Here is a 17176-nt window from a genome sequence, read left to right as displayed (position 1 = left end):
CGTTGAGCCTTCACAGACGAAAATCTAGTTTACGTATATGCCGGCTAGCGTCGGTCTATGGCACTTTCAGCTTATTGCAACGATAAAATCGATGTGTTTTAACGATTACGCGAAGATTCTACGAACTTCGCTTTTTTTTTATGCTCCCCGTCGTATTGCCGGAAAAATAAAAAGTTACAAAACAGTTTGTAAGCGGGAAGATGGCCAATTGTTTTCGAATGTTTGAAACTATAGTTGTGAAAGTTTCTATCCCGCGACCGACATAAGAACCAGTTATAGCTCATGTTTCGTTTCAATTCGTGACAGTTATCATTATGCTGGTTCGAGGAAAATAATGTTGGTTGCGTGGAGTTATTTAAAGAAAATTTTCCCTGTTCCTTCATAACTCGTGCCATGTTTCTGTTTCTCTTGTAAACAGAATGTAGTTACATGAAATATTAATGTAATAATAATGTATTTCGTCGAACTTGGTTTTGACAAAGATTTGTTAACTGTGATAACTGTATAAAATATACGTTAAATCGACATCAACATCGTCGTTTCTGTTTATCGCGACGAAACATTTTCGTTAGATTTCGCACGTGTTCGTTCATCCAGAAGATTTCAGTTACCGTTTACCAGCCGGTTTCGCTTTCTCCTTCGCTTTCGCTATCGCTACGAACCAAACGGTTGTACGTAGTTACTATTTCATGTGCTCCTGGAAAGTGTGAAAGGATACCATTACCCCGATGAAATACAAATCCTTTAGTTGGCGCTGTGTAACATGCCGCGTTACACGTTATTCGGTGTCATGTACTTTTTCCACCCCGTGAAACTTTCATAATGAACTTTTGACAAGCGTTCAGCAAAGTTCCGAAATACTTTTCAAATCGATGCTACGAATGTTGGTAACTGTGTTAATGGATGTTAATAACACGAAGTAAGTACAGTGTTAAAAGTTTCTGTAAAAGTTGACTTAAGGGAATATTGATAACTATATTTTTTTTTTTACAATGTTCACGATAAATTACGTTCTTTCTTCATTGAACGAATTGTATCTTTGCAGTGAACGATCAAAATACTAGTGATTATGCAGTAGTATAACCGTTATGAGTCAGTTGCATAATTACGTATTAAAATTAAAAGTAGGAAACGAATAAATAGTATTTTTAACGATAGACCAGGACTTTGTTATTAATAAATAGCGTTCGTGATTTGCTTAGACATTTTTTTGCTATTTTACGGTATTCTTTCATGTAATACCGTTGAAATGCTGCTCGACTACGAACGTGTCCGAGAATGGTGAAAACGAAAATCGATACAACCAGTAACCACCTGTTACATTGTGCTTGAAAAAATGTATCTACGTGGAAATAACAGCAAAATGGGTGTCCACAACGTGAATTGTATTTCCGCGCCCTCAATGTGCCGGGATATTGTCACGGAATCTAACCTATAAGGCGATTATGTGACATAGTTGATAATTCAACGTGAGGACATTTTAATTTTTAACGAAGAAAAACGCACGCTCTCGAGACTTGTTCGCGACTGCTGTAAATTTTCTTACCTGGCGTTACGAGAACAATAAAAGCATTTCTATCCGTTCCGTGAAAAAAAAATTTCAGTCGATAACATCGCACGCGAGCCGATTAGAAGAGTTATCGCTAATCTTTTTATTCCGATCGAGCGCTTCGAAGACTCGAGGAAGAGTTCGAGGGCTTTTTAGAATTGGTACCGCGAAACCTATATCCGCGTCTATAAAGTGCAGTGAACGCGAGCGGGAGCAACGAACTTCGTTTCCCCCCTCTTTTCTCCTCTCTTTCTAGCGTCGTCTCCCTCCCTCGCTCCTGGCGATTCCCCCTCCCCGTAGTCTCTTCCCTTCTTGCGGACGAGCGCGCTCGCGGCGTCTCTCGTAGTAAACGAGGCACAGGCGTAGCAGCAAATTTCGGCGAACGCCTTTCGTCCGGTTTCACAATGTTTACGTTCCGTTCCCAGTAATCTACTTTCAAAACAGGCATTTTTATTTTATAATTGAAAAATCTTTCCTCGTTTAAAATTGCTTCTGATCGCGTTGATCGTCGATAGAGAATACTATTTTCCTGAAAATTTACTCAGCTCGTGTTCGTGTTCGTGTTCGTGTTCGTTTACCTCGGGACTTGGTTCTTCTCTCGTTTAAGATTATTATTAAGTTCCTACATAGTCATGTAAATTTCTGTATAGTCATAGTATAAATCTATGTTATTAATCCTGACTTGACGTCTACTTATGATACATTCAAGCAATTATTAAACTTAGAAAGAGCTATGTATGCATAGTACACGTAATGAAGAATTGTCTTTGAAATCTTAGATCAAAAGTTACTACTTTGTCAGTCTCATCAGTTTTATTGACGATGGAGATCGTGAACTGTTATAAACTGGTGTAATTAAATCCCCTGCACATATTATGAGTACACCAATCTATATTATGATGCAAATCCATGAATTTTGAAATGACAAGTTACAATGCATCGTAAGTGGTAATTTTATTTTTATAATATTAATTTCAATTTCAATTGCAAATGGAAATTGCATTAACAGGATTCTGAGGTTCTCTCTCTCGGTTTCTCTTTGAAGTAAGCAGTCTTCCATGTAACGCATGGAAGGCGCGAAAGTATTAACCCCACTGCATGATCACCTTCTATTCTAGTGCGGGTGTAAGCGTGCCTCATGCTGAGGGTAAACGCAGGACGGCCACGCACACGTCGCGAAGACCACCCTGGGTCATCGTCGTGGGAGTATCCACGGTTTTAACGAACTCATTTGCGTCCGAATATCGATCGACTTAAATCCCTAGAGTTTGATGAGATAACAAAATTTGTTAAACCAATTAACTATAATACATTGACTACCACGTCTGTTTCCCACAGCTCGGAAATCCCCTTTACATTTGTTCAAATTTTAACACGAAAAACATGTGGTGTCGCCTCCCGTGCTCGCCACCAGAGGGGTCGCGCTCTCACAAGCGCTCGACCGACCCGGTTGATATATAAGGTCGGTCACCCATGGGAAAAATTGTAATGGGAGATTCTTGGGGCCAAAATAGGACGAAAATCAAGAATACCAATTTGTTGATTGAGGCTTCGTTAAAAAGTTATTAACGTTTAAAGTTCGTGCCACTGTATCAACAAATTTGTCTAATTCCACTCAAAGCCGATCGACGTTTCTAAGTCACCTTGCCGTTACAATATAAAAGCTTAAATGTATTCGTTGCAATGAATTAGAAGTCCTTCACGGAACTCGTCTAATTACACCGTTCCTTCGTGCAAGTGGCGATATAAACGTTTGTGTACACGGCGTTATGAAAATGATAATACAAGCACGCGTGCACAGGCGTTTTCCATTCGTCCTTCGGTCCGGTGACAATTATTTTTTATACAAGGTTAAAGCAAACTTCACAAGCAGACTTGACGCTTTATCAGCGTCATCGTTCCAAGGCGTACATTTTGTGATCAATTTTTCATCGGTCGACGCATAATCTAACTCGCTTAGCTGTCGAACGTCCCATCTCTATTAACACGTTCACTGCCAGAAAACTGTATAATATTCTGCAAGATTAAAATTTTGATTTTACACCATTGTGACCTGCATAACCTAAAATTTGTTTCAGTACTTATTTTCGTAACCTTGCTAAAATTCACAAACTCTATTCAAATTTATTCCCCTCGACGTCTTAACTTGAAAATTTATTTTTCTAGTATCATAGTGGTAAATTCTGTCACCCATATATGGGTGACGTGGCAGTCAGTGTTAAAAATGGTGGTCCCGTGGATCACGGTTTAGGGATATGTCATAATGCATCCATCCAAAACGCGTTAAAAAAATGTTAGTGAAATATTGTTCGTTTGATTGCAGTTTGAACAAGATGCACGCGATGGAAGGTACTGCCGGAAACGGGAAGAAGGTGGACTCAGCCGAGAAAACAAGGGAGGACGATTCGTCGAGGGCTTCGCCGAAAGTACCACAGAGCCAGCAGAATGGCGCTGCTCTGCCGGAGGAAACCGCCGCGGCGCCAGCGACGGTGGAATGTCTCCGATCTTCATCGATAAAAAAGGAACCTCTCTGTGATTTGGAGTCGGAGGCAACGACCAAGACCAGCCTGTCGTCCGTGGAGACGGCGCAACAGAAACCCGTGGCTTCGCGTTGCCCGAAAACCGAAACGGAAGGCCTCGGCATCGGTGGCGGCGGTGGCGGCAGAAAACGAAAGTCAACGGACGGACAGTTGTCCTCGAACGGGAATTCCACCCCGAAGAAGTCTTGTCTCGAACAGAGGGAGCAATATATAACGTCTCTCGTTGGCTGTGAAAAAGTTACCGCGGAAGAACTTGCCGCGAGGGCTGATCAACTTCGAGCCGAAGTCCAGGTGAGCGGAATCGCTCGATATCAATTTGATAATTTCGATCGATCGATAACTAAGATCTCCGGTCATATGGAATGTACGTTAGATAAGAGGGATCGATGAAACTGATCTCAGAATAGAGTAAATTTATTGTATTTTGTTTGATGAGGTTGTAATTTTTTCAACATTAAAAATTCTATCGCTGATCGATGCTTGTAACACCGGAAGTCGAACTCGTGATTAATGGCATTGTTATGCATTTGTTTATATTCCCGTTACTCTCGCAGTCGCGTTGTTGAAGACCTTAGTTATCAATCGAACCTCGTCGTACCTGTTTTTAACCGTTTGAGGCCCACGACCGCCATTTTTCTTCTGCTCCGATCTACTATACAGCTACTCGCAAAAGTATCCGGTCACAAGATGGGCAGATACTTTTGTGAGTGATTATATATTATTGGCTCCAACTAATATAAGAATAGAAAAATATTGAGCTTAACACAGTATCAGTTAAAGACTCAAGATCAAGAAACGATTCGGAATCTTGTGATTAGTCTGAAAAATTTTGCATCGTTTTAAAGTTGAGATTCTAAATTACTATACTACGAAGATACTTTTGATGAATTTCTGCCCCAATAACGTCTGTTTTTTTTCTGTTTGCACGCAGGCCTTGGACGAGTTAGCACGTGCCAAAGAAATGGAATGGAACGAAATCCTGAGCATGAGAAAGCTCAAGGAGGAGGCGTACCTGAGGATCGAAAGAAGGAGGCAAGTGATGGGATTCATGGAAGGCAACGGACAGCTGTCAGATACGTTACCACCAGCGAGTTTGGCCCTCGGACCTGAATGGGAGAGTAGCGGTAACACGACCCCCGTATCCAAAGAAAAATTGAACTTTGACTCGAAGGAGGATTTGCCCGAAGAAAGCTCGCGGGACTCGCCGGCTTTTAAAAAGGAAAAACTCGGGAAACAAGCATCGCAACGACAATCTACGCCCCCCAAACAAGGTGGAGAAAATGGTCGGAAACAGACTGAAGCGCTCAGTCCAGAAAACAGGCAGATCGGCGAGGGCCGTCAAGGTGCCATCGTTGATGTTAGGTCCATTATCGCTGATTACAGACTGAGGCACCCTGAAACAGTTCCACGCAGGTAACACAATTCAACACAATTTTGGGACTTAAACGAGACCAGTCACTTGTAGCTTTTTTACAGCGACTAGGAAAAGTGATGATTCCATTCCAAATAAATTTTGGTGGTTTTGACGAGAAATATTCTTGATTAACTTCTCCATATAAGTTTCCAAGTTTTTTTTTGTTCAAATAATTCAGTAACGAACCACACGACCCATTTAGTAGTGTACTGTATTGTCTGGAAAAACGACGTCTCCTTGTTTGTAGTCTGCTGTCCAGCAAGTTGCTCGAATATTCTCTCTCAATATCTTTTTTCGCTGTATGCCAAGATCATGGTATGGATTCAGCATCAAAAAATTTATAAGCTACGATAGGTTTCATTTAAGTTCCCAGAAAGAACTCAATTTTCGTTCCGTTGTATAATCATGGTTAAAAGTATTTTAAAGGAGAGAATAAAATGTCACATTACTTGCGAGATAATAGTGGATATAGTAAATTGGATATATGGATTTCAAAAAATTAAAATTGAACGTTGATCGTAGCAAAGGTTGTAAAGATTAAAATCGTATGTATTTGAATTGTAGGGGTCGCAGAATGAGAAATTCGGTGAACGTTGGCCTCGGAGCTGGTGGAGCCATGGTTGAAACGGGGCATAGTGTTGATTCAAGGCCATCTAGTACAGATTCTTGTAAAAGCAATCCGAATATGTCAGATCCTAATTCCATGAGCTTCAAGGATGTGCTTGTGCAGTTTGCTAAATTAAGCCAACAGCAAGGTATGTATAATTAATCGTACAAATGCCATTTAAGCAAATTTGTATCTGCTTTGTACCTGTCTTAGTAGTAGCATATGTGGTTCCTTTTCATTGTCGGTTACTTAATTCAGGAAAATGTGTAATATTAAGATACGAATGATGCGCGGAAATACTATTCGTAGATAAATATATATGTTAGCTTTGATTTGAAGTTCAAAAACGGAAGTAGACGAAACATTTTGGATACCGTTGAAGGTAATTAATCTTGCAAATGTAAAATTGCTTAGGTGAACCCGTGAAAACGCCTCAAAATTATCCGGATGTGACGCTTCATCCCGTTGCACCGTCCCCGGCACCGCCAAATACTCCACCTCAACAGAGCTGTTCGTTGCTCCATGGAATTCTCACGAAATCACAATCTCCAAGACCTACAACTTTTTCACCTACTTTAGCTAGATTACTCACCGCACCTGAAAGAGAAAGGAATGCACCAACAGCCGCGTCCATGCCACAGCAAAGTGCGGCAACCCAGCACCTTTTGCAGGCATATCAAGGTTCTAATCCGGTTTCTATCAGCGACCTTCTGTCTTCTTCCAAGGTATTTTACTTTTCTATAAAACAGTAATTATCCATGTCACAAGTCAGTGGTGCGGCGCCAATCGTGGCAATTAATTATCATTTATTTTTCTATTTTCAGGCTCGAACCGAAATAACAATAACACCGGTTGTCAATACCCCGGTCCAATCTCACTCGAATAATTTAATTCACGTGGTAAGTGATATACTTTACGTACAGAGTTGAGAAAAATGTTATCTGATTAAATTTTTTACAATAAAATTACAGGTAATTACACGATAATTAAATAGCTTTTATGTACTTTGAAGATTTACAGTTATAATTACACTGTAATTGTATCGTGGTAAATTTGATCAGATCACGTTTTATTCAACTCTGTTTACAAGGACACTGTTTAGACACCCGCATTATATCATTTTACAAAAATTTGATGAAATTTAAGTCGGATAGTTTGGGTACTCTCCTTGTTGGTTGCAACCATTTGCCTGTTGTTTTACAGGATGACGTTGAAGAAGAATCAGCAGTGATCGAAGATAGAGAGACACGCATTTCCTCGGGTGGAAGGGATGGCAGAGAGGACAGGGATAGCCCTCCACGATGTCAAGGGTGTCGTGAACGTGCAGCACAGTTCGTGTGCGCTGGCTGCGGAAATCAATGGTACTGCAGCCGCGAGTGCCAGGTATTATAAACAAATTTAATATAACATTTTTAATAAACGACTTGTCGAATGTTATAATTCGACGCGCGTTGGGAAAAATATCATGTCTCATTTATCGTTAAAATTTATGCATTTTAGGTTGCTGCATGGGACGAACATTCAGAAGTGTGTTCTGGCTAAAAAAGCGAACGCGTATCGATTTAAACATCGTACTCGTGGTATCGGGTGAAATACCTATTCAACTGAGAATGAATCTAGTCAAAAAGGAACGGCCAAGAAAATAACTTGTATTGAGTACGATAAGATGAAAGGGAAAAAAACGTTAAGAGAACAGTGTATATTTTTAAGAATCTTCAAATATGTTTAATCTGTAAATGGATAAGTTTTATTTCATGAAAGAAGAGAATCGCTAAGTTAACACCGCAAAGCATTAAACTTCGGGCAGTTTGACGAGGAAAGATCGGGATTCGAGTTGAAACGGTCGTTGCTTCAGTGTAATCGTCGCGTTGCTTTTATGCGTTATAAGTACCGAACGAGCGAGAGTCTTCATCGAGACCAATAGAGCGAGTATTAACCCTGCTGAAATTAAGCATTTAACGTGTATCTTCCAAAGGACAAATTGTTCAAGGGATTCCTAATATAATTCATGTTGGATATAAACATTCGTAACAACTTCATGTATCGGATACTTTTTTAGATTTTAACCAACGCATGACGTACAATGTACGCTAGTCGAGAGGATTTTCAACTTTTTCCAACAAAAAAAAAAGAAAAAAAAGGAAAGAAACCAGACCAGAAATAGCTGGTGCCGTACGCTTGTAACGTGGAACAAAGCACAAAAGCTATATCTCGCGATGCTGTATATAATTTTATACATGTTAGCAGGGTTGTTCAGCGTCAGATTTTCAAAAGTTGGTTAACCGTGTGCCATGCGTAAAATTCGTTTCATGGTCAGCTTCATATTTTGAAAAAGATCTATGTTATAGATTACTTGAGTGTTTTTATAATCCTGTCACTTTGTTTCGTCTCTCTTTTTTTTTTTCATTTAATACCGTATACACTATGGTAAAACGACATCGCATTTAATGACCACAATGCGAAATACACACGGACATTCAGCCTTCATGTATTTTTGTCGTTCATTCAAGAGAGGAACGTATAATGCGTACCTAATACCATATTTTATACCACATTTGTTACCAACGTGTAAGTCTAGAATTAATGAGGCGTCAGCCTTAGCGTAGGTTTAAGGTACTTCTTTTTCTCTTCAATCTCTTTCACAACTTGTTCGTTGGTAACGTATTGACACGTTCAGTTTTTTTTTAATTTTTTTTTTTTCTAATTAGCATGTTACCCAAACGACAATTGTCCCAGACATAATCTGTAGCCCAAAGTTCCTACAGGTACACGCAACATTATATATATTTTTCCCAATTACGAAGCAAACCAAAATAAAATAAAGTTTTTAATCGTACGTTAGTGAGTTTTTACTGTTTCTGCAATCACTTGTATATTACAAACTGATTGCCTTTCGATCACAAGGACAGTGACATTAAATTCCATTTTCTTTTTCAATATACCTTCGATATTTTCTAATATCCGATGAAATCTGATAATTTTTTTATTTTTTATCTAACAACGAATGCATGCTTTTATACTACGTTTTGTACAAAACCATATGACTGTGACAAGGTTGAAATTTGATTAGACACAAGTACAAGAGAAGTTACTACTTATGTATGTGTATAAGTTCCATTATACATTTCTACAGTGTAAAAGTAAATAAAGGAAAACAAAGGTTTGGAATAAATTAAAATAAAAATATATTGAACAATATGAAACAATAAATGAACAAAATGTTCTTTAAAAAGGACGTGAAATAATTTATCAGTTAAATCTGAAGACGCTGTGTTCGTTTGAATTAACGTATACAGGACAAGGTATGTTTTTCATAATATCGTACTATTCCTACATTTTCTCAACCTTTTTATCCATAACCCTTACCTTATCGTATATTTCCGTAATAAAAATTTCACGAAAGTTTTTTTTCATTATGGTGGTAGTCCAAGAGCGAGAAGGCAAATATGAGCCTTTCTCTCTCGACTCCCACGAGACGGTCCGAAGTTACTTCGGGCAGCTTCGGAGAATCGAGAGAGAGGGCATGTGTGCAGTTTGTCTTTGTCGACTCTCCGAAACTCTACGAGCTCACGTACGCATGATCTGGCATGTGTGAGAAAGTGGAATGAGGTGTCCTAGGTGCACCCGGGGCTCTGTCTAGCATCTATGTGATATAACAGTACTGACAACGTTACATTTATAATTGGTTCTCATATTACTTATAACCAGTTGCAAGTGCAATTTTTTTTGTTTTTCTTTTCCTAAAAAATTACACATTTTACCTTTCAAAATATTCTATTAAAATGAAACCGAATGGACTGTACGAGGATCAATAGAAATGCTAAAAATGAACAATAATTTAACTGCAATTTTTAAAAATATAACCTAACCATGGATTATTTAGGTGAAATAGTAGCTCTCGGAATTGACAGTATCATTTTTAGTATCTGTTTAAAACAGTTCTTTCACTGTAGGAATGCAATTACAGCAGTCAAGGTAAACGAAACATCTATTACCAAGATTGTTATTTATTCAACCACTTGCAAATTTATCGTTTTCTATTCAACAGGATTATCTAATAAAGATTTGATCAATCCTTATAGTAATGCGTGTAATGTTTAAAAATACCTAAAAACGTTTAGTTTCCCAACAGGATGCAGACCTTCATGAAGTTGGTCCACAGCTGGAGGACCTTGTGGATAATAGTGCTGGTACTAAGATAGGTTACATAGCCATTAGGGGTATTATAAAACCCTTAGGAAAGCCATTAATCAGCATTAATAATAAAAGAATAACTGGTGTTGTACAAAAGCTTAAAATTAAGGAACATGTTGTAGCTAGAACCACTGCTGGCTTCTGGTATGCTAATTTTTTCATTGGAATATATGATGAACAACATGTACATTTGAAATTAAAAATTATTATTTTATCTCTTGATGTACATAGGTCGGAACAAGAGCGCACAGTTCATAAAGTATATAATACCGTTCCATTTGTTTTACAACGAGGATATCATTCTGTAGAAGTATTAGAACCATTAACAGCAGATATTTTAGATATGGATGTGGTATCTGATACTTTTGAACCAAGTGCACCATCGTTTGCAGATCACTTGTGGAGTTGGTTTACAGGTAGATAATGCAGTCTAATAATTGTTCATTGTAATATACCTATCTCATAGGAAATTTAATAAGAATAAAAATCATTATTTTAGGTGTGCGTCAGCGCGGTTTGCAATCCACCGAAGAACTACTTCGCGAAGGTGCAATTATCACAGGCATAGGTGAATTAACAAGAACCAAATCTAAAACACTTACTTTACAACCACCATTAGATGGTACTCCATTTTATTTAACAAGCATGTCAATTAGTTCTCTACTTCGAAAGTTAGATGACCGTAAAAGAACATACAGGTTAGTTGAAAGTATACCTCTTGTAATATATGAATATAATAAAGTTAAATTAAATGTTACTCATACTATCGTATGTTTTAGATTGTTATGTTTGATGTTTGGCGCAATTGGATTGCTAATTGGTGGAATAGTGTTTCGACGTTATTGGAAAGATAGAACAGAACAGAGATTGTCAGAAGAACTGAGACAATCTCTTGCCGCGTCACGAAAAGAAAGACGACAAAGAGTACGAGATAATGATCTTAGAGACGATCAGTTGTGCGTTGTTTGTCGTACAAATCCTCGTGAGATTATTCTTCTTCCTTGTGGACATGTCTGCTTGTGTGAAGATTGTGCCAATGATATTACCAATGATTGCCCTCTTTGTAGAACACCAATTACACAAAAAGCTGCTGCCTATATAATTTAAAATTAGCAAAAAAATATCACTTGAGTATACTACGAACAAAGTTTGTTACTGGCTTAAGAAGAATCTTACCAAAAATGAAATTGTACATAATTACAGAACGCATAAAAACTACAAGAAGTAATCTGAATTGAATATGTACTTTTCCACAATAAAGTATAATTATTGGAAGTGGTTGAACATAATACAAATTTGTTTTAAATGAAACAATTTGGTGTGGAAGTAACAAAAGGTGTTGGATAAGTCAGTTTGATAAATAATTTATCGTGTCATTAATAATAATCCAAAGTTTATTACAATTTTTTAAAGATCTATATCATTCAATGATCTTAAATGTATCTACATTAATACGTTTAAATATCTATAAAAACATTAGAACTCTATATTTTTAATTTTATTTTCGTCATTCTTGCTTTTGCCGTTTTCATTTGTACCATTAGTAATTGAATTCAACATATGTTTAATTTTGCTGGATTTTCCAATACCAAGTTTCGGTAGACCTCTATTTAAACCTTCTAACATAATGCAAGCCTTACATATTTCTTGACTTGAAATAAATCCGCAACATGAACAATTCCTCCGTTCGGGCATTTTAATATTATCTTTCACCTGTAATGTTTCTCCTATAACATAATAAATAATTTATATATTAGATATTGATGTTAAATTCAGAAAATTTTTTCAAAATTGTATTTACCAGAATGTATTATATCCAATATAGACGAAGGTCTAATCTTTTCTAAATCTTTGAGAAATGTTCTTGCATGGCCTCTATATGCATTTGGGGCAAATACACATTCAGTTGAAAAATATACCAAACGTTTGAAATATGCATACATAACTATCTCTTTTTCATAAGCATATTTTAGTGGTTTACATCGTTTTATACAATCTGCTCCTGCCTATATTGAAACGAAAATATGCATTTTAAATATTCATAGCACACCCATATCATACTTTTTCTTTTACAACAGACTTACAGTAATAATTGAAGTACATCTTTGTAGTCTTGCAATGTCACCTCTTAAAATGTTCATAAGAACTGTTTCTGCTATATCATCAGCATTATGACCTGTTGCAATACAGTCTACACCCAAAAGAGCAGCACCCCTATCTAATGCTTGTCTTCGGAAAACACCGCAAAATGTACAATTGTTCTTCTTACCTATCTAAAATAGAATAAACAATAAATATACATACAAGTAATCTTATTAAAAAGTTACAACTTGTATTTATACTTCTGCCACAATTTCATCCATAGTCCATCCGTATAATTCTTTATAAGATAATATTTTCAATGGTAATCCATAATCAGTTTTATTTTGTTGGACAGTTTTCAAGCTATCATCCCTATATCCTAGAACACCATAAATTTCATACAAATTGGTCATTTTGTTTTCTAATTTTTTGCAACTATAATGTAATACTTTTTTCATAATACCAGTAATTCCTTCGTCAATTGATAAAAGAAACATTTTGATTCCATATTGATATTGTTCATTCAATGTTTTTAAAACATATGCAAGTACCGTTGAATCTTTTCCTCCTGATGCTCCAATAGCAACTTTATCACCTGGCTTAAATAATTTACAAGCCACAATGGTATTATGAATTTCAGTTTCAAAAGCTGAGAAGAAACAGTCTTTACATAAAGTGTGTCCAGTTTTAGGTCTCTGCAATTCAATATATTATTTTTTAATTTTGTTAATTTAACGAATTTCGTATACATCGAAATAACAATTATTTAACTTACTTTTAAAATAGCATCCTTTCCACAATTTACTGAACATGGAATTGGCATTTTTATCGCGAAATTCTTATTTTATGTATGTCACAAATATCACAAAAAAGTGTCTATAATAGTAACTTATAGCTCGAGAAACTTTATCAAATTAAACATTTGGTTAACATATGATTAAGTTTATAGAAAGGTTATAATGAAATTTCGTTAACAAAAATTGTTTATTTCTTTGAGTTCGTACAAATAACTTTTAAACTGTAATTAAACCAAATGCACTCATTATTCGTTCTATGTAACAATGATTGAAATCGGTTAAATCACAAAAAACTATAAAATACTGGCAATCACTTGCACATACAAAACACATTTTTTCATATAAACATTTAATCTTCCGGTTTTTCTGGAGGTGGACCACAAGGTTGCAGCATTTTTTCCATAAGATTAAATCGAACACGTGCTTTTGCTTCGTTCTCAGCAATAGCGAAGAAGTTTAGTAAATCATAGTGTCCCATATAAGAACTACAAGAATCACGATGCTGATTTACAAGCCACTCAAACTTCGTTGTATCAGCGTGGCCTGTGCCAATGTACTTCGACTGTAAATGCTCTAATTGACTATGGATATTATAACGTTCCCCCATGCTTTGCTTTTATACAATAATTGATACAAATGTACAATGAAAAGTATAAATGTTACTTTTGGTTCTTTAACTCGCTTATTTTGTTTAGTCCTATTTTTCGTTTCTTGATTCAGTCATAGAAAAGACACATACGTCATACGTTGCGTCGCGTATGATTCGGTAAACCAGAATAGGGGGCCATAGGAGGTGTTCTAGTCAGAGATGCCAGATTCAGCACCCGGTGCTCTACTCACACATACCAGATCACGCGTACGTGAGCTCGTAGAGTTTCGGAAAGTCGACAAAGGCAAACTGACGCATGCCCTCTTTCTCGATTATTCCGAAGCTGCCCGAAGTAATTTCGGACCGCCTCGTGGGAGTCGAGAGAGAAAGGCTCACATGTCCCTTCTCACTCTTAACAACTGAAATCTGACCTCCCGTCTACGGCATACGATTCGAAATCTCGAATGCCCAGGTATTTTTACTTGCCTTTCCTAGAGTTCATTACTGAACACTGCAAATTACTCCTGGTTTCTATTTGCTTCTAATGACCTCTGATGACCAGTGCTGACAAAATTACAGAACTCCCGACAACTTTTTACACCATACAGCGACTGTTACTGACTGCTCCTGATTACTACTTGCCTCTGCTGGACTCTGCTGACCATCGCTTATATTTCCGACAACCTGTAACGATTACTACTGACTTCTGCTAACCTCTGTTAGTCTTTGCTGATCTCTGTCAACGTGCGCTTGTCTCTGCTGAACTTTCCTGGCCTCTGCCGAACGCTATTGACCACTGCAGGTATTTCTGATAATGTATAACGATTAATACTTACTACTGCATGCCCCTACAAGTCTCTGCTTGCCTGTGCAGGTTTCAGCTTGCCTGTGCAGGTTTCAGCTTGCCTGTGCATGCCTTTGCTGGCCTCTGCTGAACACTGCTGACCACCCCTGATGCTTCTCACATCGTATAACAATTATTACATGCTACCGTTCGCCCCTGCTGATCTCTGCTTGCCACTGCATGCCTCTGCTCGTCTCTGCTGACCGCTGCTGACCACCTCTGATGCTTCTGACAACATATAACACTTACTACTTGCTACTATTTGCCCCTGGTGATCTCCGCCGGCCTCTGTTGACCGCTGCTAACCACTCCTAACACTTCTGAAAACGTACAACGATTACGACTGGCTACTGTCAGCCTCTCCCAGCCTCAGCTGACCTCTGCTGACCACCCCTGATGCTTCTGGCAACGTATAACGATTACAACTTGCTACTGCTTGCCCCTGCTGGTCTCTGCATGCCTCTGCATCCCTCTGCTGATCTCTGCTGGCCCCTGCTGACCACGCTGACCTTTGTTAACAACTCCTGACATGATGTATATGTATTAAAGCTTTGTATAATGTAAATCTATGGCAATAAATAATATAATTGCAAAGAATTCTATGTGTTCTCGTCACTTTTACCTTTCTTTTCCTCTCCCCATTATTCCCTTAGTTATAAGAAACCGTTTCTCTACTTAAAACTGGAATTCCAAAGTGCCCGGAGCGTTTTCTGAAATGCCGGTGACCTTGACCCACTTTCGAAACTGGGTCAAGGCCAAATCTTGATTCCCAAAGCGCCCGGAAGATTTCTAAAATTCGATGGCCTTGACCTACTTTCGAAATTGGGTCAAGGCCATCCGGATTTCCAAGTTGGCTCAAAGATTTCTAAAATTTCAAATGGCCTTGACCTACTTTCGAAATTGGGTCAAGGCCATCCGGATTTCCAAGTTGGCCCGAAGATTTCTAAAATTTCGAATGGCCTTGACCCACTTTCGAAATTGGGTCAAGGCCATCCGGATTTCCAAAGCGGTCCGAAGATTTCTAAAATTTCGAATGGCCTTGACCCACTTTCGAAATTGGGTCAAGGCCATCCGGATTTCCAAAGCGCCCAGAATTTTTCTAACATTCGAATGGCCTTGACCCACTTTCGAAACTGGGCCAAGGTCAAGGTCAAATTCGGATTTCCAAAGTTCCTGGAACATTTCTAAAATGCTGGTGAACTTGCGAAGAAGGTGGGACGCATCTTATAGATAAGAGAATGATTTGGAGAGGAAAAGGACGGTAAAAAATGATGAGAACACATAGAATACTTTAAAATTATATCATTTATTGTCATAGATTTACATTATACAAAACTTTAATACATATAAACATATTATATTATATTACATCATGTCACAAGTTGTCAGCAACGGTCAGCAGTGGTCAGCGATGGTCAGCTGACGTCGGGAGATGTTGGCAGAGGCCAGCTTAGGTAGGGAGATGCTGGCAGAGGTCAGCAGAGGGTGGCAGTAGCCAGTAGTAATCGTTGTACGTTGCCAGAAATATAAGCGGTGGTCAGCAGTGGTCAGCAGGGGCCAGCAGGGGCCAGCAGAGGTCAGCAGAGGGATGTAGATGCATGCAGAGTCCAGCAGGGGCAAGCAGTAGCAAGTTGTAATCGTTATACGTTGTCAGAAGTAACAGGAGGGGTCAGCAGCGGTCAGCAGAGGCAGACAGAAGTCATTAGTAATCGTTATGCGTTGTTAGAAATATAAGTGGTGGTCAGCAGAGGCTGGAAGAGGATGGAAGAGGCTGGCAGTACACAGTTGTAATCGTTATACGTTGTCAGAAATATAAGCGACGGTCAGCAGTGGTCAGTAGAGGCCAGCAGAGGCATGCAGATGCATGCAGAGTCCAGCAGGGGCAAGCAGAGGGATGCAGATGCATGCAGAGACCAGCAGAGGCAAGCAGTAGCAAGTTGTAATCGTTACACGTTGTCAGAAGTAACAGGAGGGGTGAGCAGCGGTCAGCAGAGGCAGACAGAAGTCATTAGTAATCGTTATGCGTTGTTAGAAATATAAGCGGTGGTCAGCAGAGGCTGGAAGAGGGTGGAAGAGGCTGGCAGTACACAGTTGTAATTGTTATACGTTGTCAGAAATATAAGCGACGGTCAGCAGTGGTCAGTAGAGGCCAGCAGAGGCATGCAGAGGCAAGCAGAGATCTACAAAGGCAATCAGAGACTTAGGGGGGCAAACACTAATAAGTATTTATCGTTATACATTGTCGGAAATACCAGCAGTGGTCAGTAGAGGCCAGCAGAAGGATGCAGATGCATGCAGAGACCAGCAGGGGCAAGCAGAGGGATGCAGATGCATGCAGAGACCAGCAGAGGCAAGCAGTAGCAAGTTGTAATCGTTACACGTTGTCAGAAGTAACAGGAGGGGTGAGCAGCGGTCAGCAGAGGCAGACAGAAGTCATTAGTAATCGTTATGCGTTGTTAGAAATATAAGCGGTGGTCAGCAGAGGCTGGCAGTACACAGTTGTAATCGTTATACGTTGTCAGAAATATAAGCGACGGTCAGCAGTGGTCAGTAGAGGCCA

At 38.7% G+C, this 17176-nt stretch overlaps 4 protein-coding genes across 6 annotated transcripts in view; 2 read left to right on the top strand and 2 right to left on the bottom strand.

Annotated features, from left to right (window-relative positions):
• The window catches only part of LOC143344931 (uncharacterized), a 38567-nt gene extending 30312 nt beyond the window's left edge, over positions 1-8255 (top strand). For all 3 annotated transcript variants that reach the window (XM_076771562.1, XM_076771561.1, XM_076771563.1), the window contains 7 exons: positions 3873-4380; positions 5021-5502; positions 6068-6258; positions 6525-6835; positions 6935-7009; positions 7314-7493; positions 7611-8255. In XM_076771562.1, coding sequence (XP_076627677.1) covers positions 3873-4380; positions 5021-5502; positions 6068-6258; positions 6525-6835; positions 6935-7009; positions 7314-7493; positions 7611-7652 — 1789 coding nt within the window. In that variant the 3' untranslated portion in view covers positions 7653-8255. The remainder of the gene's footprint in view (positions 1-3872; positions 4381-5020; positions 5503-6067; positions 6259-6524; positions 6836-6934; positions 7010-7313; positions 7494-7610) is intronic.
• A 1523-nt stretch (positions 8256-9778) lies between these two features.
• On the top strand, positions 9779-11599 carry Mul1 (mitochondrial E3 ubiquitin protein ligase 1). Its single transcript, XM_076770642.1, has 5 exons — positions 9779-10085; positions 10243-10448; positions 10536-10720; positions 10804-11002; positions 11084-11599. Exons 1-5 carry the CDS (start codon positions 9981-9983, stop codon positions 11409-11411), a joined length of 1023 nt encoding a protein of 340 aa, XP_076626757.1. The 5' UTR covers positions 9779-9980; the 3' UTR covers positions 11412-11599.
• An 81-nt stretch (positions 11600-11680) lies between these two features.
• Ctu1 (Cytosolic thiouridylase subunit 1) lies at positions 11681-13301 on the bottom strand. Its single transcript, XM_076770641.1, has 6 exons — positions 13162-13301; positions 12850-13081; positions 12647-12765; positions 12389-12577; positions 12106-12310; positions 11681-12031 (listed from the first exon to the last, which is right to left on the bottom strand). The coding sequence occupies exons 1-6, from the start codon at positions 13207-13209 to the stop codon at positions 11781-11783; spliced, it is 1044 nt and encodes a 347-aa protein (XP_076626756.1). The 5' UTR covers positions 13210-13301; the 3' UTR covers positions 11681-11780.
• Sf3b5 (splicing factor 3B subunit 5) lies at positions 13294-15287 on the bottom strand. The gene has a single exon (XM_076770643.1). The coding sequence runs from the start codon at positions 13788-13790 to the stop codon at positions 13533-13535; it is 258 nt and encodes an 85-aa protein (XP_076626758.1). The 5' UTR covers positions 13791-15287; the 3' UTR covers positions 13294-13532.
• Positions 15288-17176: the final 1889 nt, after the last annotated feature.

Source organism: Colletes latitarsis, chromosome 8 (assembly GCF_051014445.1).
Source record: "Colletes latitarsis isolate SP2378_abdomen chromosome 8, iyColLati1, whole genome shotgun sequence".
Classification (NCBI taxonomy): domain Eukaryota; kingdom Metazoa; phylum Arthropoda; class Insecta; order Hymenoptera; family Colletidae; genus Colletes; species Colletes latitarsis.
This window is presented reverse-complemented; position numbering and strand designations above follow the sequence as displayed.